The 19,376-nt window shown below is 32.2% G+C and overlaps 1 protein-coding gene and 2 long non-coding RNA genes across 3 annotated transcripts; 1 reads left to right on the top strand and 2 right to left on the bottom strand.

The window, feature by feature from the left end:
• Positions 1 to 8,009: 8,009 nt before the first annotated feature.
• On the bottom strand, positions 8,010 to 9,502 carry LOC112755985 (uncharacterized). The gene is made up of 2 exons (XR_003179112.3): positions 9,153 to 9,502; positions 8,010 to 8,293 (listed from the first exon to the last, which is right to left on the bottom strand). It is a non-coding gene; the product is annotated as an uncharacterized lncRNA (long non-coding RNA).
• Positions 9,503 to 10,511: 1,009 nt separating this feature from the next.
• On the bottom strand, positions 10,512 to 11,614 carry LOC112755984 (uncharacterized). The gene is made up of 2 exons (XR_003179111.3): positions 11,328 to 11,614; positions 10,512 to 10,988 (listed from the first exon to the last, which is right to left on the bottom strand). It is a non-coding gene; the product is annotated as an uncharacterized lncRNA (long non-coding RNA).
• Positions 11,615 to 13,720: 2,106 nt separating this feature from the next.
• Positions 13,721 to 17,009, top strand: LOC112755983 (glycosyltransferase BC10). The gene is made up of 2 exons (XM_025804356.3): positions 13,721 to 14,928; positions 16,140 to 17,009. The coding sequence occupies exons 1-2, from the start codon at positions 14,407 to 14,409 to the stop codon at positions 16,776 to 16,778; spliced, it is 1,161 nt and encodes a 386-aa protein (XP_025660141.1). The 5' UTR covers positions 13,721 to 14,406; the 3' UTR covers positions 16,779 to 17,009.
• Positions 17,010 to 19,376: the final 2,367 nt, after the last annotated feature.

The following is a 19,376-nucleotide window of genomic DNA, read 5'->3' as shown; positions in this document are numbered from 1 at the left end:
TAAAAATATTTCGAGCTTATTTCCTGCCTTCTTGTTGCTGAACGCAACAATGACTTGCTTTTAAAAAATCATGAAGCATGCCCAGCTGGCGCCACCCCATTTCCTGAAACAAATGCGGCAAATCATTATCCCAAAAGAGATAAATGACAAGATTTTAGTAACAAGAAAAATTATGGAAGGAAGAAAAAATATGTTCACAAGAAAGGATCTCACCAGAAGTAGGATAAAGAAAGGAATAATGGGCAAAATAAATTAACAGATGATGGTAATCAGCCGCTAAGAGAAGAGGGGGTTGAATCTTAGCCCCTTTTTGCTGAGTGTTACTTTCTGCCCTTTGAAATAGCTTCAGGAGATTTCTTCTTTTTGTCTCGTAACTAGTCAAGAGACATTTTTTTTATGTCTCGTAACCAGTTAGGAGATATTTTTCAATTTTGTCTCCTACGCAACAGAAACAGAAATGGAGTAGAAGAGAGAGAGAGAGAGAATCACACCAAGAAGTATCCTGATTCAGCTGCTAAGTGCAATGCAGCCTACATCCAGTCTCTATCACAACAATGATGGAATTTCACTATAATCATCTTGATTACAAACACCAATTTTTCCTAGGAACTACCCTTCCTATCCGGGACAAGTCCAGAATCTATCCCCAAAATTGAACTTGACTTGGTCACCTACTAAGCTTTCAACTGCAAAGTGCTAACCCAACTTGCAAGGGGATTCCCACAGAATCATGATACACAACACATATGTACAAAGAAACTCTCAGACATTTATGCCTTTTTCTTTAATTTTGCACTCTCTGTCTTTTTCCTCTCACTGGCTCTTTCTTACAAACCTCACTCTGTTTGTCTTTTACCATGAGACTCAGACAGACAAAACTAAAGAAAAGAATACAAAATAAAACCCATTGAAGGAGAAGAACTCTGTAAGCTTAGGGCAGCTATGAGAACTCTGTGATTTCTCTCCTTGTCTCAAGCCTTGGCCGTTCGCCTTTATTATAGAAGGGGAAGCTTCCAAGGTTAAAACGGTTCAACCGAGCCAACTTCTTCTTCTTCAACACCAAAACCGATTCGGACAGAGAGAAGAGAGAGGGAAAACCGAAAGCAAATCAACATGCATGTACCTCTCTCTCATCCCTTCTCATCAAGCTCCATCAATCTGAGCCTTCCATCTTGATTTGGTCTCCAGGAAGACTTTCTGACCCTTGATGAACTCTTGATCATTGACAGCTCCATCTGTTCTATTTTTGTTTCTTCCTCCACGTAGCTACAGTAGCTACCTTCTGTGATGGATGAACAAAAAGTAGAAACGAGCTTCACCTCAGAGATCTTTTTCTCTGACCGAAACGGATTGCTACTACTTTAGGCATGGAGATCTTGAAGCTTCTTTTCCACATCTTGCCATTAGTAGCAAAAATCCTAGCCACGCCATATTGTAGATCTTCTTTTTGCAAGGGCCATCATCACCTTAGCCGCTTGCTTCTTCCTAGCTTCTCTGCTTCTTCCTCTGATAGCTTGCATCTTCTTCTTTCCTGACAGATGAAGTGACCGAAACATAGAGAGAGAAGGTAGAAAAGCTTTCAATTGAAGTAAATAAAGAAATTAAAATGAGTTAAATTTCAACTTTTCATTCTCCTATGCATAGTAATGTGTGAACTCTTAATTGCTATCAAATCAATTTCATCTTTTTCTTTTCTGTTACCAATGCATTTAAACCAAGTCAATTAAATTTGAATTCTATTAAAGAGGGGAGTAGGTATCCGTGGAAAGCATGCACCATTGCTTTCTTTCTTCTTCCAATTTCGGACCCATGATAATATTGGGCCAGGACAATTATATCTTGGGCTTTGTATCAGTTTTCATAGCCCAATCAACACAAAAAATAATTCAGCCATAGTACTTGAATATTTTTGTACCACATACTGAATATTTTCCCAATTTATTGGGCCTTTTGTTGCATATGCCCATTGATCAAAATACTACACATAAAACAGAAATTATTAATCAAATAATCTGAAGCTTTAAATCAAATTAATAATTTCTAATTAATATTTTTATCAATGTTTGATCATCACAATAATTTGAAGTTTTTCAAACTCATCAACAGAACATAAATATTTTCGTTGTGGTGGAAAGAACCATTGGTCGCGTACTTGTCGTATCCCAAGGCACCTAGTTGATCTTTATCAAGCATCATTGAAAAAGGACGACAAAAGAAAGGAGACGAATTTTGTTTCGAATGATGCTGCTAAAAATTACACCACTCATTATGAAGTATCTGATTTCTTTGAGGATCCTAAAGAAAATATTAGTCATTTGATTAATGATGAATGTTTGATATTTGGGTTCAGTACTTATGTAAATAAATAATTAATTTTTTTTTTTAAGTTTTATTCCCTATGTATTTGAATTTCAAGTGTGATGTATATAAATAACGTTTAATAAAATATTTATGTTTATGAATTTTAAAATTATTAAATGTGTCAAATTCTAAAATAATAATAAAATTTTTAGTACATGTACATTACTTCTTAGAAAAACAATCAAGAAAATAATTTTACTACGCATATACTTTTACTCACTTTATTATTATTATTATTTGTCTTTGAAGAAAATGGCAAGAGCATATAGTGAAGATGTTTGCCTTGCGGATGGTGCAAATTCGCATACCATTCTCAAAAGTAATATATATTTTACTCATCTTGTACCAAAAGAAGAATGTGTTAATACCATTATTGGCTCAAGCAATGTGATAGAATGCTCCGAAAGAGCTATAATCTTTTTTCTCGGAAGAACAAAATTCATAATAAATAATGCACTATTGTCTATTAAGTCTCTAAGGAACTTGTTAAGTTTTAAAGATATTCACCGAAATAGATATCATATTGAAACAATGAATGAGGAAAATCATGAGTACTTATGTATCACAACTCATGATTCAAATAAAAAGGTTATATTAGAAAAGTTATTCTCACTTTCATGTTGGTTATATTATATTAAAATTAGTGCAATCGAATCACATGTCATTGTAAACCAGAAGTTTACTAGCTCAAATGAATTCATAATTTGGCATGATCGATTGGGTCATCCGAGAATAACCATGATGCGAAGAATTATTGAAAACTCCTATGAACATTCACTAAAAAATCACAAAATTTTTAAATCTAGTGAATTTGGTTGTACTGCATATTCTCAATAAAAGCTAATTTTAAGGCCATCACCAGTAAAGATTGGATTTGAATCCCCTGAATTCCTAAAAAAGATTCAAGGCGATATATATGGACCTATTCATCCACCATCTTAGATATTTTATGGTCCTATTAGACGCATCTTCGAGATGGTCACATGTGTGCTTATTGTCTTCTCGCAACCTGACGTTTGCGAGATTACTTGTTCAAATTATTTGATTAAAAGCACAATTTCTAAAAAATCCAATCAAAGCAATTCGTCTTGATAATGCTGGTGAATTCACTTCCCAAGCCTTTGATGCTTACTGTATGGTATGACTAATGGAATAAGCGTTGAACATCCAATAGCTCATATTTACATACAAAATGGGTTCGCAGAATAACTTATTAAACGCCTCCAATTAATTGCTAGACCCTTACTTATGAGAACAAATCTCCCAACCTCGACTTGGGGGCATGCTATTTTATATGACGCAACACTTATTCATTTGAGGCTAACCAGTTACCATCAGTTCTCTCCTATGCAATTAGCTTTTGGCCAGCCAAATATTTCTCATTTAAGAATATTCGGGTGTGCAATATATGTTCCCATTGCACTACCTTCTCACACCAAAATGGGACTCCAAAGAAAATTAGGGATATATGTTGGATATGATTCTCTCTCTATAATGAGGTATCTTGAGATATAAACTGAAGATGTATTTAAAGTCTGATTTGCGGATTGTCATTTTGATGAATCAAAATTTTCAATATTAGGGGGAGAGAATAAGTTTTCTGAAAAGGAACTTAATTGGAATGCATCATCCTTGATGCATTTAGATCCTCGATTAGGGTAATGTGAACTAGAAGTTTAAAAGATTATACATTTGCAAAAAATAGTAAATGAATTATTTGATGCATTTTCTGATATGAAAAGGATAACTAAATCCTATATATCAGCTGAAAATGCTCCAATTCGAATTGATGTCCCAGTCGAACAAATGGCCATTGAAAAAAATTTACATCAGAAACGTGGTAGGCATGTCGATTCCAAAAACAAAAATCCTAAAAAAAGAAAAGAGATAAATACTATTCTTGTTAAAAAAGATAAAGATATAGTAAAGTTACCTGCAGTTGTCCAAAATTTTGATATAGTTTTAACGCCAGAAAACGTTCAAGTACCTGAAAATTATAAAAATGACGAGATCTCGATAAATTATGTATTTACATGAGAAAAATGAGACCGAAATAAGACAATTGTTAATAAAATATTTGCATATAATGTGGCATTAAATATCATACATGAAAGTAAGAATCTTGAGTCAAGAACAGTCGAAGAATGTCGACAAAGGAATGATTGGCCAAAATGGGAAGAAGTTATGAATGCTGAGTTAGACTCACTTGCAAAACGTGAAGTCTTTGCAACCGTAGTCTATACATCAGAAGACATATCATTTGTGGTGAATTTACTTGCAAGGTATAGTTTCTCTCCAACCAAAAGACATTAGAATGGAATCAAACAAATTTTTCGATATCTTCATGGAACAGTTGAATGGATTTGTTTTATCCATATAAATCCAAGTCACAATTAGTTGGCTATACAGATGCTGGATACTTATATGATCCATACAAAGGAAGATCTCAAATAGGATACCTATTTACATATGGTAATACATCTATATCATGGAGGTCCATGAAACAGACGATAGCATCAATATCTTCTAATCATGCTGAAATATTAGCGATAAATAAAGCAAGTCGCGAGTGTTTCTGGCTCAGGAGTTTGATCCAATATATTCTGTCATCATGTGGACTGATTAATCATAAAATAGCTCAAACTGTCTTGTTTGAAGATAATACAGCATGCATTGCTCAACTTAAGGGTGGATACATTAAAGGTGATAAAACAAAACATATTTCTCCCAAATTTTTCTTTACTCATGACCTTCAAAATCAAGGAACAATTGATGTCCAACAGATCCGCTCAAGCGATAATCTAGCATATTTATTTATAAAATCACTTCTAAAATCCTCATTTGAAATATTGGTACATCAGATTGGGATGCACCGATTTTGAGATATTAAATAATGTCGACAAGAGGAGGAAGCTGTACTCTTTTTTTATTGGTCAGGTTTTTGTTCCTAATGGATTTTTCTTAGACCAGATTTTTAATGAAACAGTATTCATTACAAAGGATATTGTACTCTTTCTCCTTCACTAAAAATTTTTTTTTCATTGGGTATTTCTCTAATAAAATTTTAATGAGACATATTTCTAATAAACATCCAATGGGGAGTGTGGTTACAATATGGATGTCTACTTAGTAATGACTTGTCCCTCCAATCAAATACTTTTGGGAGATATAAACATTTAATGGAAGATTTTTAAAATTTAAAAAAGTTAATATTACACATATATAAATAGGAATATAGTATAAAGCAATGAAAATACACTACAAATATAAAAATACTTTTCTTTTTTTTGTCTCTATATCCATTGCAATATATATATATAAATCATCTCTATTATATTGAGATATTCATATCGGTGAATATCAATATTAGAGTTATATCTATATTTTTTTTATTTTATATTTATTTCCTCTTTATTATTTATTTATTTCACAATATTTTATAGTTTTAGGTCAAACTACTATTAGTTGTGAATAATACATCTCTTTTTTTTAATTAAAAAAATGATTAGTAAAATGCCAAAATCAATTTTATTTTAGAGTTTTGCTAACATATATTTTAAGTTATACATTATTATATTAAATATATTATCTATTTTTTTCACCAGAAATATATATAATAAATACATTAAAAAAAAATTAAATTCTATCTAATAGACAGCAGGCAACAATAATGGAATTGTTGCCATGGGCCACGACAGCTTCTGCAGTCAAGCATGTTTGTCTTTGCCTTGGTAAAATAAAGAACACTATTCACACTTAAATAAGGAAAAGTTGGTGTATTTTGCATTAATTATGAAAACTAATTTGATTCATAGAGACATAGAGTTATGATATTACTTGAACACACTCCTCTTCATGCTTCATTTGGTCCTAGGATCAAGGATTACCCTTTTAAAAGGGTTCCTAAGGTTGCATTCATGTTCCTTACCAAGGGACCATTGCCATTAGCACCCCTTTAGGAGAGGTTTTTCAAAGGAAATGAGAGGCTTTATTCGATATATGTCCATTCGCTGCCATCGTTTCAGCCTCAGTTCAGTCATTCTTTTTTAGATAAATAATTACTTAAAAGGACATGATTTTAAATTATAATATTATTTTTTTATACATGTTTAATTTTTTTTATACCTTTTTCTTATATATTTTTTATATAGTATATTTTTAATACTCTTAGTACTCTTTTTTAGTACATTATAATTTTTAACTATTATTATTATTTATGATTAATTTTTTTATTTAATTTATTTTACTTAATGGGATCAATAAATTCTATTATAAAAAGATAATAATAAATATATCACACAAAAATTATAACTATAAAAATATATAATGTCAAATAAAAAAATTAATAAAAAATATAAATAATAAATAATAAAAAAAGAACTCATATAGAGAAGAATAATAAGAATTCTATAAATAATGCAATAACATGTATAAAGGATAAAGTTGGTAAAAGAAAAATAAATATTGAAGGTATTGGCTAAAAGCACGTTAGTGCAACGGAGAAGCTAGAAATTATTGCTTCTTGTAAACGTGATTTTATGAACAAAATCACTTCTGCCTTTATAAAGAAAAAATTTAGCCAAACAAAAAAGTGAAACTTTCAAGAAGCTCTAACGTGCTTTTCTTCTTCAAACGTGGTTACCAAACACACCCTTGGAAGATTGGATTCGGCCTAATTCAAATCCAATCCACAATATGAGCGACAAAGAATTGCTTTGGAGAGCTTCATTTGGTCCTAGGATCAAGGATTACCCTTTTAAAAGGGTTCCTAAGGTTGCATTCATGTTCCTTACCAAGGGACCATTGCCATTAGCACCCCTTTGGGAGAGGTTTTTCAAAGGAAATGAGAGGCTTTATTCGATATATGTCCATTCGCTGCCATCGTTTCAGCCTCAGTTCAGTCATTCTTCTGTTTTTTATAACAGGCAAATCCCTAGCAAGGTATGCTGATATTGATTGATCCTCTTATGGTACACATAGTTTGTTGATTTAAATTTCATTTGTGGATTACTTAATTTATCCCTTAATCCTTAATTGATACCAGTTTGGTTGTTTAGATTGTTTGTTCATCAATTACATGCTTGAAGAGAATTTAGTGTTTTCGTAATCCTGGCTTCTGGTGTTAGTACTGTTTTGCTTTTCGTTTTTGCTATGTTGTAGATTTAGGTGCAACAGAGTTGAGTAACAAAAATCAGCAGTTTCTTGATGAAAATGCAGCAATTTTTTTCTTCTTCAAAATTATTTTAGGTAGCCTTTGCACACAACGGTGACGATTCAGAGTGTGTATTAATGATTAGTCTTGAAGATGAGTTCGAGGGGAGGTGCGACCGTAATCTGCAATTACTTATTCTCTGTTTCCTTTCGTAGTTCTTATAAGAGATATTTGTTGCCATGATTAAGATAGACATGTGTTAGATTCTTCTGATGCATATTCTTAATGAGGAGTTTTTAAGGACAAAAGGTTTGAGTTTAAGTTGCTATATATAAGATAATAAGAACAAGATTGGTTCTGTAGTACTTTGGGCTCGAAACATGGACAATATCTAGGCTTACTTGATCTTATGCTAAAATCTAGTTTATTATAAAGAATGAAGGTAGCAAAGATTGTACTCTAATCGAAGCTATAAAAATTCTAATACCGTCAAACCTTTAGTCAACCGGTTCGACCGTAGTTGACTGAAAAAACCGTTTTATAATAATTAAAAAAATTACAATAGAACCCTAATAGAAGTTATTTTCTTCTAATAACTAAATATAACTACATATACTTCTCACCAATTGTAACCTCTGCATGAGAGTACACATTATAATTTTAGAGTACATAAATTGTAACTTCTGTAAGATATGTAACTGACACTTTTGTTGAGCATATTATTCAACAAGTCTTCATGATTTCTTCAACCATTACATGTCGAATTTCAACCAACTTTCTCTCCATTAGTGCATGGTCAGTTTTACATACAGATAGAAGAAGAAGCTTCATTATAAAGTGTGTTCAAGAACATGGGCAAAGCAATCGCACAAAAATCTATCTTTTTAATATATATGCATGATAAATCAAGATTATGACCCTAAATCCGACTTCCATCCAGATAACATGATATATAAGCAGGGCTGGACTTGCAAAATTAACATTATATAACCTAGTTATGTTTGTTTTATAAATACGATTACACAAATACATGATATTTTAAAATAAACCAAACAAACACGCATTCCAGAAAAATTCTGAAACTTTGAAGCATACTACTGTTAAATTATTTCCACTCCTAGTGATCAAAACCACTTTGATTATTCAAAGAACTATCAGCAGCAACACACAATGGTTAATGCAGAATGCCTTCACATATGGTGAAAACATAACAATTGTTCCCCAGAACAATGGCTCGTTGATTTTTAGAACAGACTTTTCTTACTAGATGAAGTCAAAGTTAATACTGCAATGATGCACTACAACTCATAAAAGATTATAGGAAACGACATATCCAGAATTTCACCACCAATACAAACCGTTTCTGTGTTTCATAATTTACTGATCATAGAGTAGAAAATATCATTCTGATTTGATTTTCCATGTCACCATTTTCATGCATATATTCACCAAGAAATTAAATAAAATACAACAGATAAAAGAGGGGGGTTGGAGGGGAAAAAACAGCAAAGTTCACAGATTAATTAAGAACAATTATTCAACCTAGTAATTCACAAATTAATTAACAACTATTCAACCCATAACAAGTTCATAGATTATTCAACAATAATTATTCAACAATTATTGTTAAAAAAAATACCTAGAAGCTAGAAGCAACGAATCATAGAACAGAGCTGGCGACGGAGGCAGGAACAGAGCTTGCGACGGAGGAACAGAGATGGCGCCGACGACGATGGAAGAGAGCTTCGCGATGGAGGCAGGAGGCGAGCCCGGCGACTGTGTTTCCACTGCTGAGAGTCTGAGACGTTAGCTGCATGAGCAGGAGTGAGGGACCGACTGAGCTTTGAAGCTCCAACTTGCGACGGCGTCAAGATCAGTCCGGCGGCTGAACGAAAGGGAGGGACTGAGCTCACCAGCGTTGAGAGGAACGACTAGCTCGAGGGTGATGGAAGGGACGAGGGAGAGAGTGTGTGCTGTTGCTGCTGCACCGTTGGAGTCCTGGAGTGAGTTAGGATTGGTAAGGGTCGGGAGGGTTACTGGTTAGGTATCATAATGCTAAACGGCTGCGTTTTGCGTTGTTTGGGCAAAATAAAAAAACCGGCCGGATTTCGGTTCGGTTCGACTGACCGATTACCAGCCGGTTTAGCGGTTCAACTCCAATTCTTAATTTTTACGGTTTTGACATCTAATCGAACCGTAATTCTCATCGATTCACGGTTTAATCGATTCGATCGGCCGATTCGAACCAATTTTCAGAACATTGATTGAGACAGAAACACGAGCAAGGCTCACAAGTAATGTGCTCCATTATTGTTTTTGCATTCTTTGAGAAAAAAGTGCATATTATTATGGAAAATCAGGTGCTAATCACAACTACCATAGACTTGGTTTTGGGACCCTCCAATAAATTGAGAAAGACCATTATGGACAACGCTAGTGAGCATTGGTTTCAACTCAGCGAACTCAACCAATCATAAATCATTTGTTATTTGTATACACTAGTTTGTGTTATTTGAAAATAGTCTTCAAATTATTTAGTTGCAATTCAGGTTATTTGACACTAGTTTTTTTGCCTATTTCATGTAGTTGTTTCACAATAAATATGAAATGAGGATCTCTAGACCTAAGAGATTCACTTAAGACCTCTTTGTTTTGTTACTGGTGTTAAATCCTGCAACCAAATTGCTGTCACAAGTATTGCTATATTTCTTTATTTATTTCTTTCTTTGTTTTATTTATTTATTTGACCAAGCTGCTTCCATTAAAAGTTTAGTACGCACTTTTGTACTATCACTGTATGGTTTTTACTTACTTTGGCATCATCAATGCCTAAAACTGGTTCATTCCTATGATTAAGGAGCTTCATAGTGCATATTATTCAAATTATTAACAGCAGATGCCGCAATGAATTGGATCTTCATAATCAATGTTAATCTAATAGCCGTATTAGCATTACCTTTCAGAATTACTCCAACGAGGACTTCAGAAATACAAGACATTGATGCAAATTAGCTCTTACAGTTGTCATTTTATTTCTCATTAAAACCTGGGATCAAAATATCTTACATCACGAGTATACTTAGAAGAACTAGAGTGAACATTAACCCTTCCTCAGCATTTCAACAATGAAATACTTCTAATGTAATAGTTCTCTGGTTTTATAATGATGATCACTTTTGCTTCTCTACATTACTTTTTGACTATATCTGAGTAAGCAATGGTGACAAAGGAAAAACAGATTAAACATTCTAATTGCCCTCAAAATCACTGTAGTGTTGAGATTTGGCTACATCAATATGGAACGAAAATTTGAAATCTGAGGAGATGTATGCTCATTTGCGTTATTAACTTTTCAAAAGTGGAGCTGCAGTTTGGGCTGCCACCAAGATTAAGCAAGACAACTTGTCGATGCATGATAGGCAGATTCTCAATGGTACAGATCATCATTATACAATTAATACAAGAGGCATAACCCCTGAAATTGAAATCAGAATCAGAAAAATAAATACCAAATTTGAATAGAAACATAAACCCAGAAATTGAAATCATGATCAGAAATCAAACAACAATAGCAAATAAAAAATAAAATATCATGAAAAGAGACATAAACCCAGAAATTGAAATCAAAATCATAAAACAAATACCAAAATTTTTTAACCCTAACTCAGAAATTTTAAACAACCAAGTAAATCGAACAAAACCACTAATTGAATGAAATAAGATAAAAAAAATAATTGAATGACTTTAACGAAACAGATTCATGCAGCAGAACATAAAGGGATAAAAAAATGAGCTAAATGAAACAGGTTCGTACCTGAGGCTGAGGCTCCATTGAAACTCTTGAAGTGTAGCGATGAATGGGAGACGGCACTGAGGAGTGAGGACGACAGAAAGACACGATGCACGATGAAAGCAGAAAGAACGATGACACTCTGAAACTCAAAAGGGAATTCTCAAATAAATTGGCAGTAGACGTGGGTTATGTGAAAAGGGAAGAGAAAGAGAGGCTGATGGCAGTGGGTAGGGATTGTTGATGGTAGTGGGTTCTGTGAAAAGGAAAGAGAAAGAGAGTAGAGAGTGTGTTAGTGGGTTTAGTCACTCAGTGAAGGTAATAAACTTAGGATTACTTAAATGAATTTTAAAAATATTTGTGGTAAAAGTAAAAGTTTAATAATTATTATTAAATCCCATTTAGGTTATATTTATAAATTATTTATTGTGCTTATCACAAAAATTCAAAACACTTGAGCTTACTAAAAATTCTATATAAATTATCTCTATTATATTGATTCATATTGGTAAATATCAATATTAGAGTTATATATATATATATATACTTCTTTATTTTATATTTATTTCTTCTTTATTATTTATTTATTTCACAACATTTTATAGTTTTAGGTCAAACTACTATTATTTGTGAATAATACATCTCTTGTTTTTTTAATTAAAAAAATGATTAGTAAAATACCAAAATCGATTTGATTTTATGCTTTGTTTGGATGTTTGATGGAAAATAAGAGGAAAGAAAATGGGAGGAAAGAAAATGAAAGAAAAGAAAATGAAAGGAAAAATGGATTTTTTTGTATGTTGTTTTGATGTAGAGAAAATAGATAGAAAGAAAAGAAGAGAGAAAATTATAATAGAATAAAATTACTTTATTATCCTTATATATATTATATATAAATTATAATTTATTAATGTATTTAAATTATTTTTTTAATAAAAAAATCTTTCAAATTATTTTTCAAAATTTTAAATATTATAAACAAAAGGTTGTATATTTATTTTTCAAACAAATATATATAATAAAACACCATTTAAAAGAAAAAATTAAAGTGAGTTAAGAATTTTATTTTTTGTTATTGAAAGGGCAAATATGAAATTTAACATTGTTTTTCATCCCTTTGCAATTTTCATCACAGGAATGAGATGAAAAATTTTATATGGGCCCTACACTTACTTTTTTGTTTTCCATCCATTTTCCACTCTAAACCAAACAAAGAAAAATGGGCTTTTCTATCCATTTTCTCCCCTTTCATTTTCCTTCCTTCCAAAATCTGCTGTTCCAAACAAAGTGTTAGAGTTTTGCTAACATATATTTTAAGTTATACAGTATTATATTAAATATATTATCCATTTTTTTCACCAAATATATATATAATAAATGCATTAAAAAAATTAAATTCTATATTTTTCGTAATAATTTCGTGAGCCAAACCCTTGTGTTTTATAGCGTCCCCACAGCCCACTCCAAACTGGGGGAAAGAAGAATTGATATAGACATGGGCCACGGCAGCTTCTGCAGTCAAGCATGTTTGTCTTTTCCTTGGTAAATTAAAGAACACTATTCACACTTAAATAAGGAAAAGTTGGTGTATTTTGCATTAAGCCATTAAGCATTTCACTTTTTATGAAAACTAATTTGATTCATAGAGTTATGACTTGTGATATTACTTGAAGACTCACTTTGGACAAATTAAGTTTCCCCTTACCCGTGCTAAGTGCTAACATTTTTGTTGGTTCTGGCTAATCTATCAATCACTAATTCAATTAATCTCCTAACTTATTTAATAATGAGTACGTTTCTTAACACATTTTTATCATATGTAGTATTATCATTCAGCGACAAAATGCTAACAATATGTGAAATTACAACTAATTAAAAGGTATAGCTAGAATAATATGATTAGTAATTTTAGCATTAAAAGAAGTATATATATTGTTTTATTATCTCATTTTTTTTAGACCGTTCAAATGGGTTTATGGACTGTGTTGATAAATAAACTCTTGATAGAGTCCAAACTACACACAAAATTAGAGACTACAAATAAATAAATAAGGTGAATGCTATGGTGCCTAAAAGGTGGTACCTATTTACTAAAAAGAGTTATAAATTAATATTTAATTTAAAAGATATAAAAATAAATAATTTTTAAAAATTCAAAACTTACTACAAAAAGAAAGTTAGGCAAAATTTAGGCACCAAGTAATAGGCACCATAGAATTGGCCAATAAATAAATAGGATCCTTCTAGAATTAATTCACATTCAAAGGGATTTAATTCAATAAATATAAGCATTTAAAATTTCTAGGAATTTTCATGCTTTAAGAATCCCACATTATACGGCAGCCATCTAAGATGAAAAATGGAATGTGAAAAGTACAGTGTCTTACTTTAATAAAGGTTGGCCATTTGGGTTTGACAAATAACAACGTGACACATTTCATTCATTTGTGCCAAACTCCAAAATAACACACTCCTCTTCATGCTTCATACCCAACAACCTTTGACTCTGTTTGTGTGCATACCAAACACAAATGCATTCATCATAGATATCTCTCCAAAACCCCATGCATAGATTGCTTTACATCATTGTTAGTTACTCGCGCCACTACTACTTCTTCTTATTTCAAAGTCCTTTTTAATTTCAGTTTCCAGTTTTCTGCATAACCCCTTAATTCTGTTTGATCCCAATTATACAATTAGTAATAAAATAGTAAAAATCCCTAATTTTGGCTTCAATCATTGATAAAGTTCATGTTTTTATAACTACCCATGTGCCCATATTGATGATCTTCACTCTTCACAACATCACATGTTCAAGGCTTGATTTTTGGCGCAGTCTATGGTATTGGTACTCCCTATTAGATAGATCTATAGCGGTTTTATTATAGCTCATGGTGATTATTGTTGTGCCATAACCTTTCAATTCAAGCTTTGAAAATAACAACCATATCATAGATTTTTTTTTTTTCTCCCCTTCATTTTGATGCCTTTATTTATATTCAGTGATGATGCTGTGTTCAGAGTTGACTTCCTTACAAGAGAAGAAGAGTTTTGTAATTGAAATATTAGATTCTTAGTGGTTTTGTTTTGCCTTTTGGGAAAGATGGAATCTAGGGCTATGGTTCTTGAAGAAGGGAAAGAGAGAACAACAAACCAAGTAAAAGGGTTACCTATAACGTTGTTGAGGGTGCTTATTTTGTTTGTTACAATCTGTGCTGTTTTCTCAGTTATTAGCATATACACACTCAAGCATTTTGGGATTGAGAGTGTTGTCACAACAACAGTGATGAAATCTAGTTTTCAGCCATGTCGTGGGGAACAGGATAGGTTGTTAGACTTGGAAGATTGGATTCGGCCTAATTCAAATCCAATCCACAATATGAGCGACAAAGAATTGCTTTGGAGAGCTTCATTTGGTCCTAGGATCAAGGATTACCCTTTTAAAAGAGTTCCTAAGGTTGCATTCATGTTCCTTACCAAGGGACCATTGCCATTAGCACCCCTTTGGGAGAGGTTTTTCAAAGGAAATGAGAGGCTTTATTCGATATATGTCCATTCGCTGCCATCGTTTCAGCCTCAGTTCAGTCGTTCTTCTGTTTTTTATAACAGGCAAATCCCTAGCAAGGTATGCTGATATTGATCCTCTTATGGTACACATAGTTTGTTGATTTAAATTTCATTGTGGTTACTTAATTTATCCCTTAATCCTTAATTGATACCAGTTTGGTTGTTTAGATTGTTTGTTCATCAATTACATGCTTGAAGAGAATTTAGTGTTTTCATAATCCTGGCTTCTGGTGTTAGTACTGTTTTGCTTTTCGTTTTCGCTATGTTGTAGATTTAGGTGCAACAGAGCTGAGTAACAAAAATCAGCAGTTTCTTGATGAAAATGCAGCAATTTTTTTCTTCTTCAAAATTATTTTAGGTAGCCTTTGCACACAACGGTGACGATTCAGAGTGTGTGTTAGTGATTAGTCTTGAAGATGAGTTCGAGGGGAGGTGCGGCCGTAATCTGCAATTACTTATTCTCTGTTGCCATGATTAAGATAGACATGTGTTAGATTCTTCTGATGCATATTCTTAATGAGGAGTTTTTAAAGACAAATGGTTTTAGAGTTTAAGTTGCTATGTATAAGATAATAAGAAAAAGATTGGTTCTGTAGTACTTTGGGCTCGAAGCATGGACATTATCTAAGCTTACTTGATCATATGCTAAAATCTAGTTTATGATCGTACTCCAATCGAAAGCTATAAAAATTCTAATACCATTATATATCAGCCGTCTAAACGACGCAAACCTTTAGTCAAAAGTATGAGGTTGGTTCTTTGTCTCTCCAACAAGGTTGAAGGGTTTCTGTATTTGATCATATTATGGATAAATGTTCCCCTGAATCTAAGACTACGAACTATGGATTAGTTTAGCAAATTGGTAATCATGATCTGTGCTCTCTTTAGGAAGTAAGAGGTGGTTGCATCAATCAGTTTTCCTAAGGTTTTTAACCATAGATTAAGGTTGTGTGAATTTACATAATTTGTGCTCAGCCATATTATAAGGATCATTCTTAGAGTATGTTTGGCCAGGAGGTAAAAATCGGATTGAAATTTTCATGGACGAGCTTTATGTGTAATTTTAGTTGTTTTACACATTTGAGTCATCCATGAAAAGTTTTCGCCCTCTTTTAACCTCCGGCCAAACACACCCTTACAAAAGAAATGATTATGCCTTATAAACTGGAGACTTGGCTGCATTTCAGAGTTGAGGTTATTCCTGTGTCGCTTTTGTGCTTAAACTCGTTCGAATATTGAAAATACATGAATTTCTCTTTTCTCCTGCAGGTTGCTGAGTGGGGAAGGATGAGCATGTGTGACGCCGAAAGAAGACTACTCGCCAATGCATTGCTCGACATCTACAATGAGCGGTTTATTCTTCTATCCGAATCATGCATTCCTCTCTACAATTTCAGTTTCGTCTACAATTACATGATGGAATCCAAGCATAGCTTCATGAGTGTGTTTGATGATCCTGGACCTTATGGAAGGGGACGCTACCATAATGAAATGGCCCCTCTTGTGAACATAACACAGTGGCGTAAAGGCTCTCAATGGTTTGAAGTGAATCGAAAGATTGCCACCAGAATTGTAGAAGACACGAGATATTATCCGATTTTTGAAAAGTATTGTAGACCAGCTTGTTATGTTGATGAGCATTATTTTCCAACCATGCTGAGCATTGAAGCAGGGAATGCATTGGCTAATCGGAGCTTAACCTGGGTGGACTGGTCCCGGGGTGGCGCGCACCCGGCTAGTTTTGGAAAATCAGACATCAGAGAAGAGTTCATCGATAGAGTTCGCAGTCGTCACCAATGCAAATACAATGAAAGAAACTCCACAGTTTGTGTTCTTTTTGCAAGAAAATTTTCCCCTAGTTCTTTGAAACCTTTGTTGGATATGGATTCAAGGGTCTTAGGCTTCTAACACTTGATATTTTTCACTTTCAATTGAAACTATAGGAAAGATATACATGTAGAATAATAATAACAATAATATAAAGTCTTTTGAAGCTTAGCTTATAGCTTAGTAAATCATATGGCTATGGTGATTGGTGGGTTTCTTGTTCACCATTTTAGACATTTTTTGATGTACAAAGTATATGATTAGCCCTTGTCTTTAAAAATTTACATAATGATTGAATCTTGATCTTCATAATTTGTTTGTGAATTTGCAACTCTTTACATACACTAATCTCTTCAAATGTAGCCTCTATGACACTCAACCACTTTGTAATTTAAAAAAAAAAAAATTAAGGGAATTAATAGTAGCTTCCAAGGCTTTTTATATGTTCTAGAAGCATCCTACTTCTTCAACAAAAAGGACCAAACAAAAAATCATCATATTATATGTATAAAAAAAATTCAGTTATCAATTACTACACGTAGGGCTGTCAAACGGGCTAACCTGGCCCATTTAAACCCGTTCCGTTAAACCCGTGGGTTAAATGGGTTGGATCGTTTAAACCCGCTTTATTCACGTGTCATAATTTTTCAGACCAGACCGTTTATAGTCAGTCCGTCTTTTATTTTATTTTTTAAAAAATATTTTGACAAAAAATATTACTTTTATATCAAAAACCTTTAAAAAAAAAACTTTTTTAGTTGATGGGTCGGATTTTCGAGTCAGATAGAGGAAAATATAGACTAAAAGTGCTACTTTTTTAAAAAAATGTAAAAAAAAAAAATTAAACGAGCCACCCGTTTAGCTCGCGGGCTAACCCGTTTAACCCGTCATTTTTTCGGGTTAATCGAACTCAACCCGTTTAGCCCGAAATTTAAACGGACTTAATTTTGGAGGCAAAGCCCGCCCATTTTGACGGCCCTAACTACACGTATAAAATATATGTTAAAAAATATAAAATATACATTAAAAATGTACGAAACAACACATGTAAATATATACATATATATAATGAAATGACTGGTTTTGTGGATTTTTTTATTAACGCAGAGTATTTTTGAATAAGAAACTAAAAGGTGCAGATAATGTTTTTATGAAGAAACCACACTGTGATATAAACATCCAAGAAAAAAAATTGAAAGGAAGAAGAATGGCCAAGAGAAAATGGATAGCAAGGACACTGAATACCATATACTCATCTATCTCTATCTAGTTTTTGTTTCTTTCTTTTACTTTGATAATTAATTTTAGAACATCTCAAGAATATGAATAGAATTTTGAAATGTTACATTTTCTAGAACTACTTTGGCTATAAAATAAACTTGTGATAATAAGGCTAGAATATCAATTTAGACCTAAGAAAAATAAATAGTGCATTTGAATACTTGTGATATCAAACAAGTCTTCAAAGATTTGAAGGTATCATAGAACATTAAAAATAAAACAAACTAGGAGTTCAACCATCTTAATTTATTTCAAGTTGACCCATCTAAGCTAACATTATGAACTTAGTCCTGTATATGTTTTTAAAAAAAAAAAAAAAACTTTGGCCAAATTTATAGATTCATAATAATGAAAGGGTAATGATATATTATCTTAAAAATATTCTTGCGTGTCCTCTAATTAATAAGCTTATCAATATGTTGGTAGGTTTATGCTCAACTTGATGGGACACCTAACAATAACATTGTTGCAGAAATCTAGCCAACAATGTTGGATGCAATTAAGAATGTCATTAGTTTGCGTTTTTATTTTTTATTTTTTTTTAGTATTTTTAGTTTTTAAAACTTATGTAAAGAAAAAAAAATGTAAACATGAAATAAAAATATAAGTTTGAATTTTTTTTTATATAAAATCCTGAAATAAAAAAAAAGACTAAAAAAGAGAATTTTTATTATTTTGCTTAATTATTTATTTATCAATTCATTAATGTGACAGATTTTTCTGATTTCAATAACCTGACTATTAGCCATGTCCATTAGAACAAGTTGAATTGAACAATTTCCCCTATTTCAAAGAGCTTAAAGAGTTTCTTTCTTCCTCTTTTTGAATTATCAGAGAAAGAGATTAAGCTGTTTAGTGAGTCAGCTATATTTTTCTAACAAAAATATTTGTTAACATGAAAAAAATAAGTAAAAATAGCTCAAATTTACTTTATTTGATATTTATTAATTATTATAATAATTAATAATTGTTAAATAATATAAATTTTGACTTTTTTTGTCTCTTTAGTATTATCATTTTTTAATTAGTATTCTTTATGGGAATACCTCTTTGGATCTATGCTAACGTTTATTGTTACATGCACTAATGGTGCATTGAAATCAAATCAATAATATAATTTAGAACATTTGAAAATTTCTTTTGTTTTTTTTCTCTTGGCTTCCGATAATTTCTAAAACAAAGCCAATTATGTTCCTTTGGACTCATTGATAGACATAACCTTGAATTTGCAATTTCATTGGAAACCACGGTCTTATTAGAAGTTAGTTGAATTTTTCTTTGGTCTTATTATGCGATAGCACTATTTTCTTACTATGCTGATTGATGAATCATTCAACTTAGCAATTAGTAAGAACTATACAAGGATTTCCAAATATAATAGTTCTTGAATGCATGACC

The sequence above is a fragment of the Arachis hypogaea genome, chromosome 6 (assembly GCF_003086295.3).
Source record: "Arachis hypogaea cultivar Tifrunner chromosome 6, arahy.Tifrunner.gnm2.J5K5, whole genome shotgun sequence".
NCBI classification, from domain to species: Eukaryota; Viridiplantae; Streptophyta; class Magnoliopsida; order Fabales; family Fabaceae; genus Arachis; species Arachis hypogaea.
Note: the sequence above shows the minus strand (reverse complement) of the source record. Positions and strands in the feature narration are given on the sequence as shown.

Coding starts and splice junctions, on each gene's coding strand:
- LOC112755983 (XM_025804356.3), top strand. CDS start 14,407: ATGGAATCTAGGGCTATGGTTCTTGAAGAAGGGAAAGAGAGAACAACA. Junction 14,929..16,139: donor ACAGGCAAATCCCTAGCAAG/GTATGCTGATAT, acceptor TTTCTCCTGCAG/GTTGCTGAGTGGGGAAGGAT.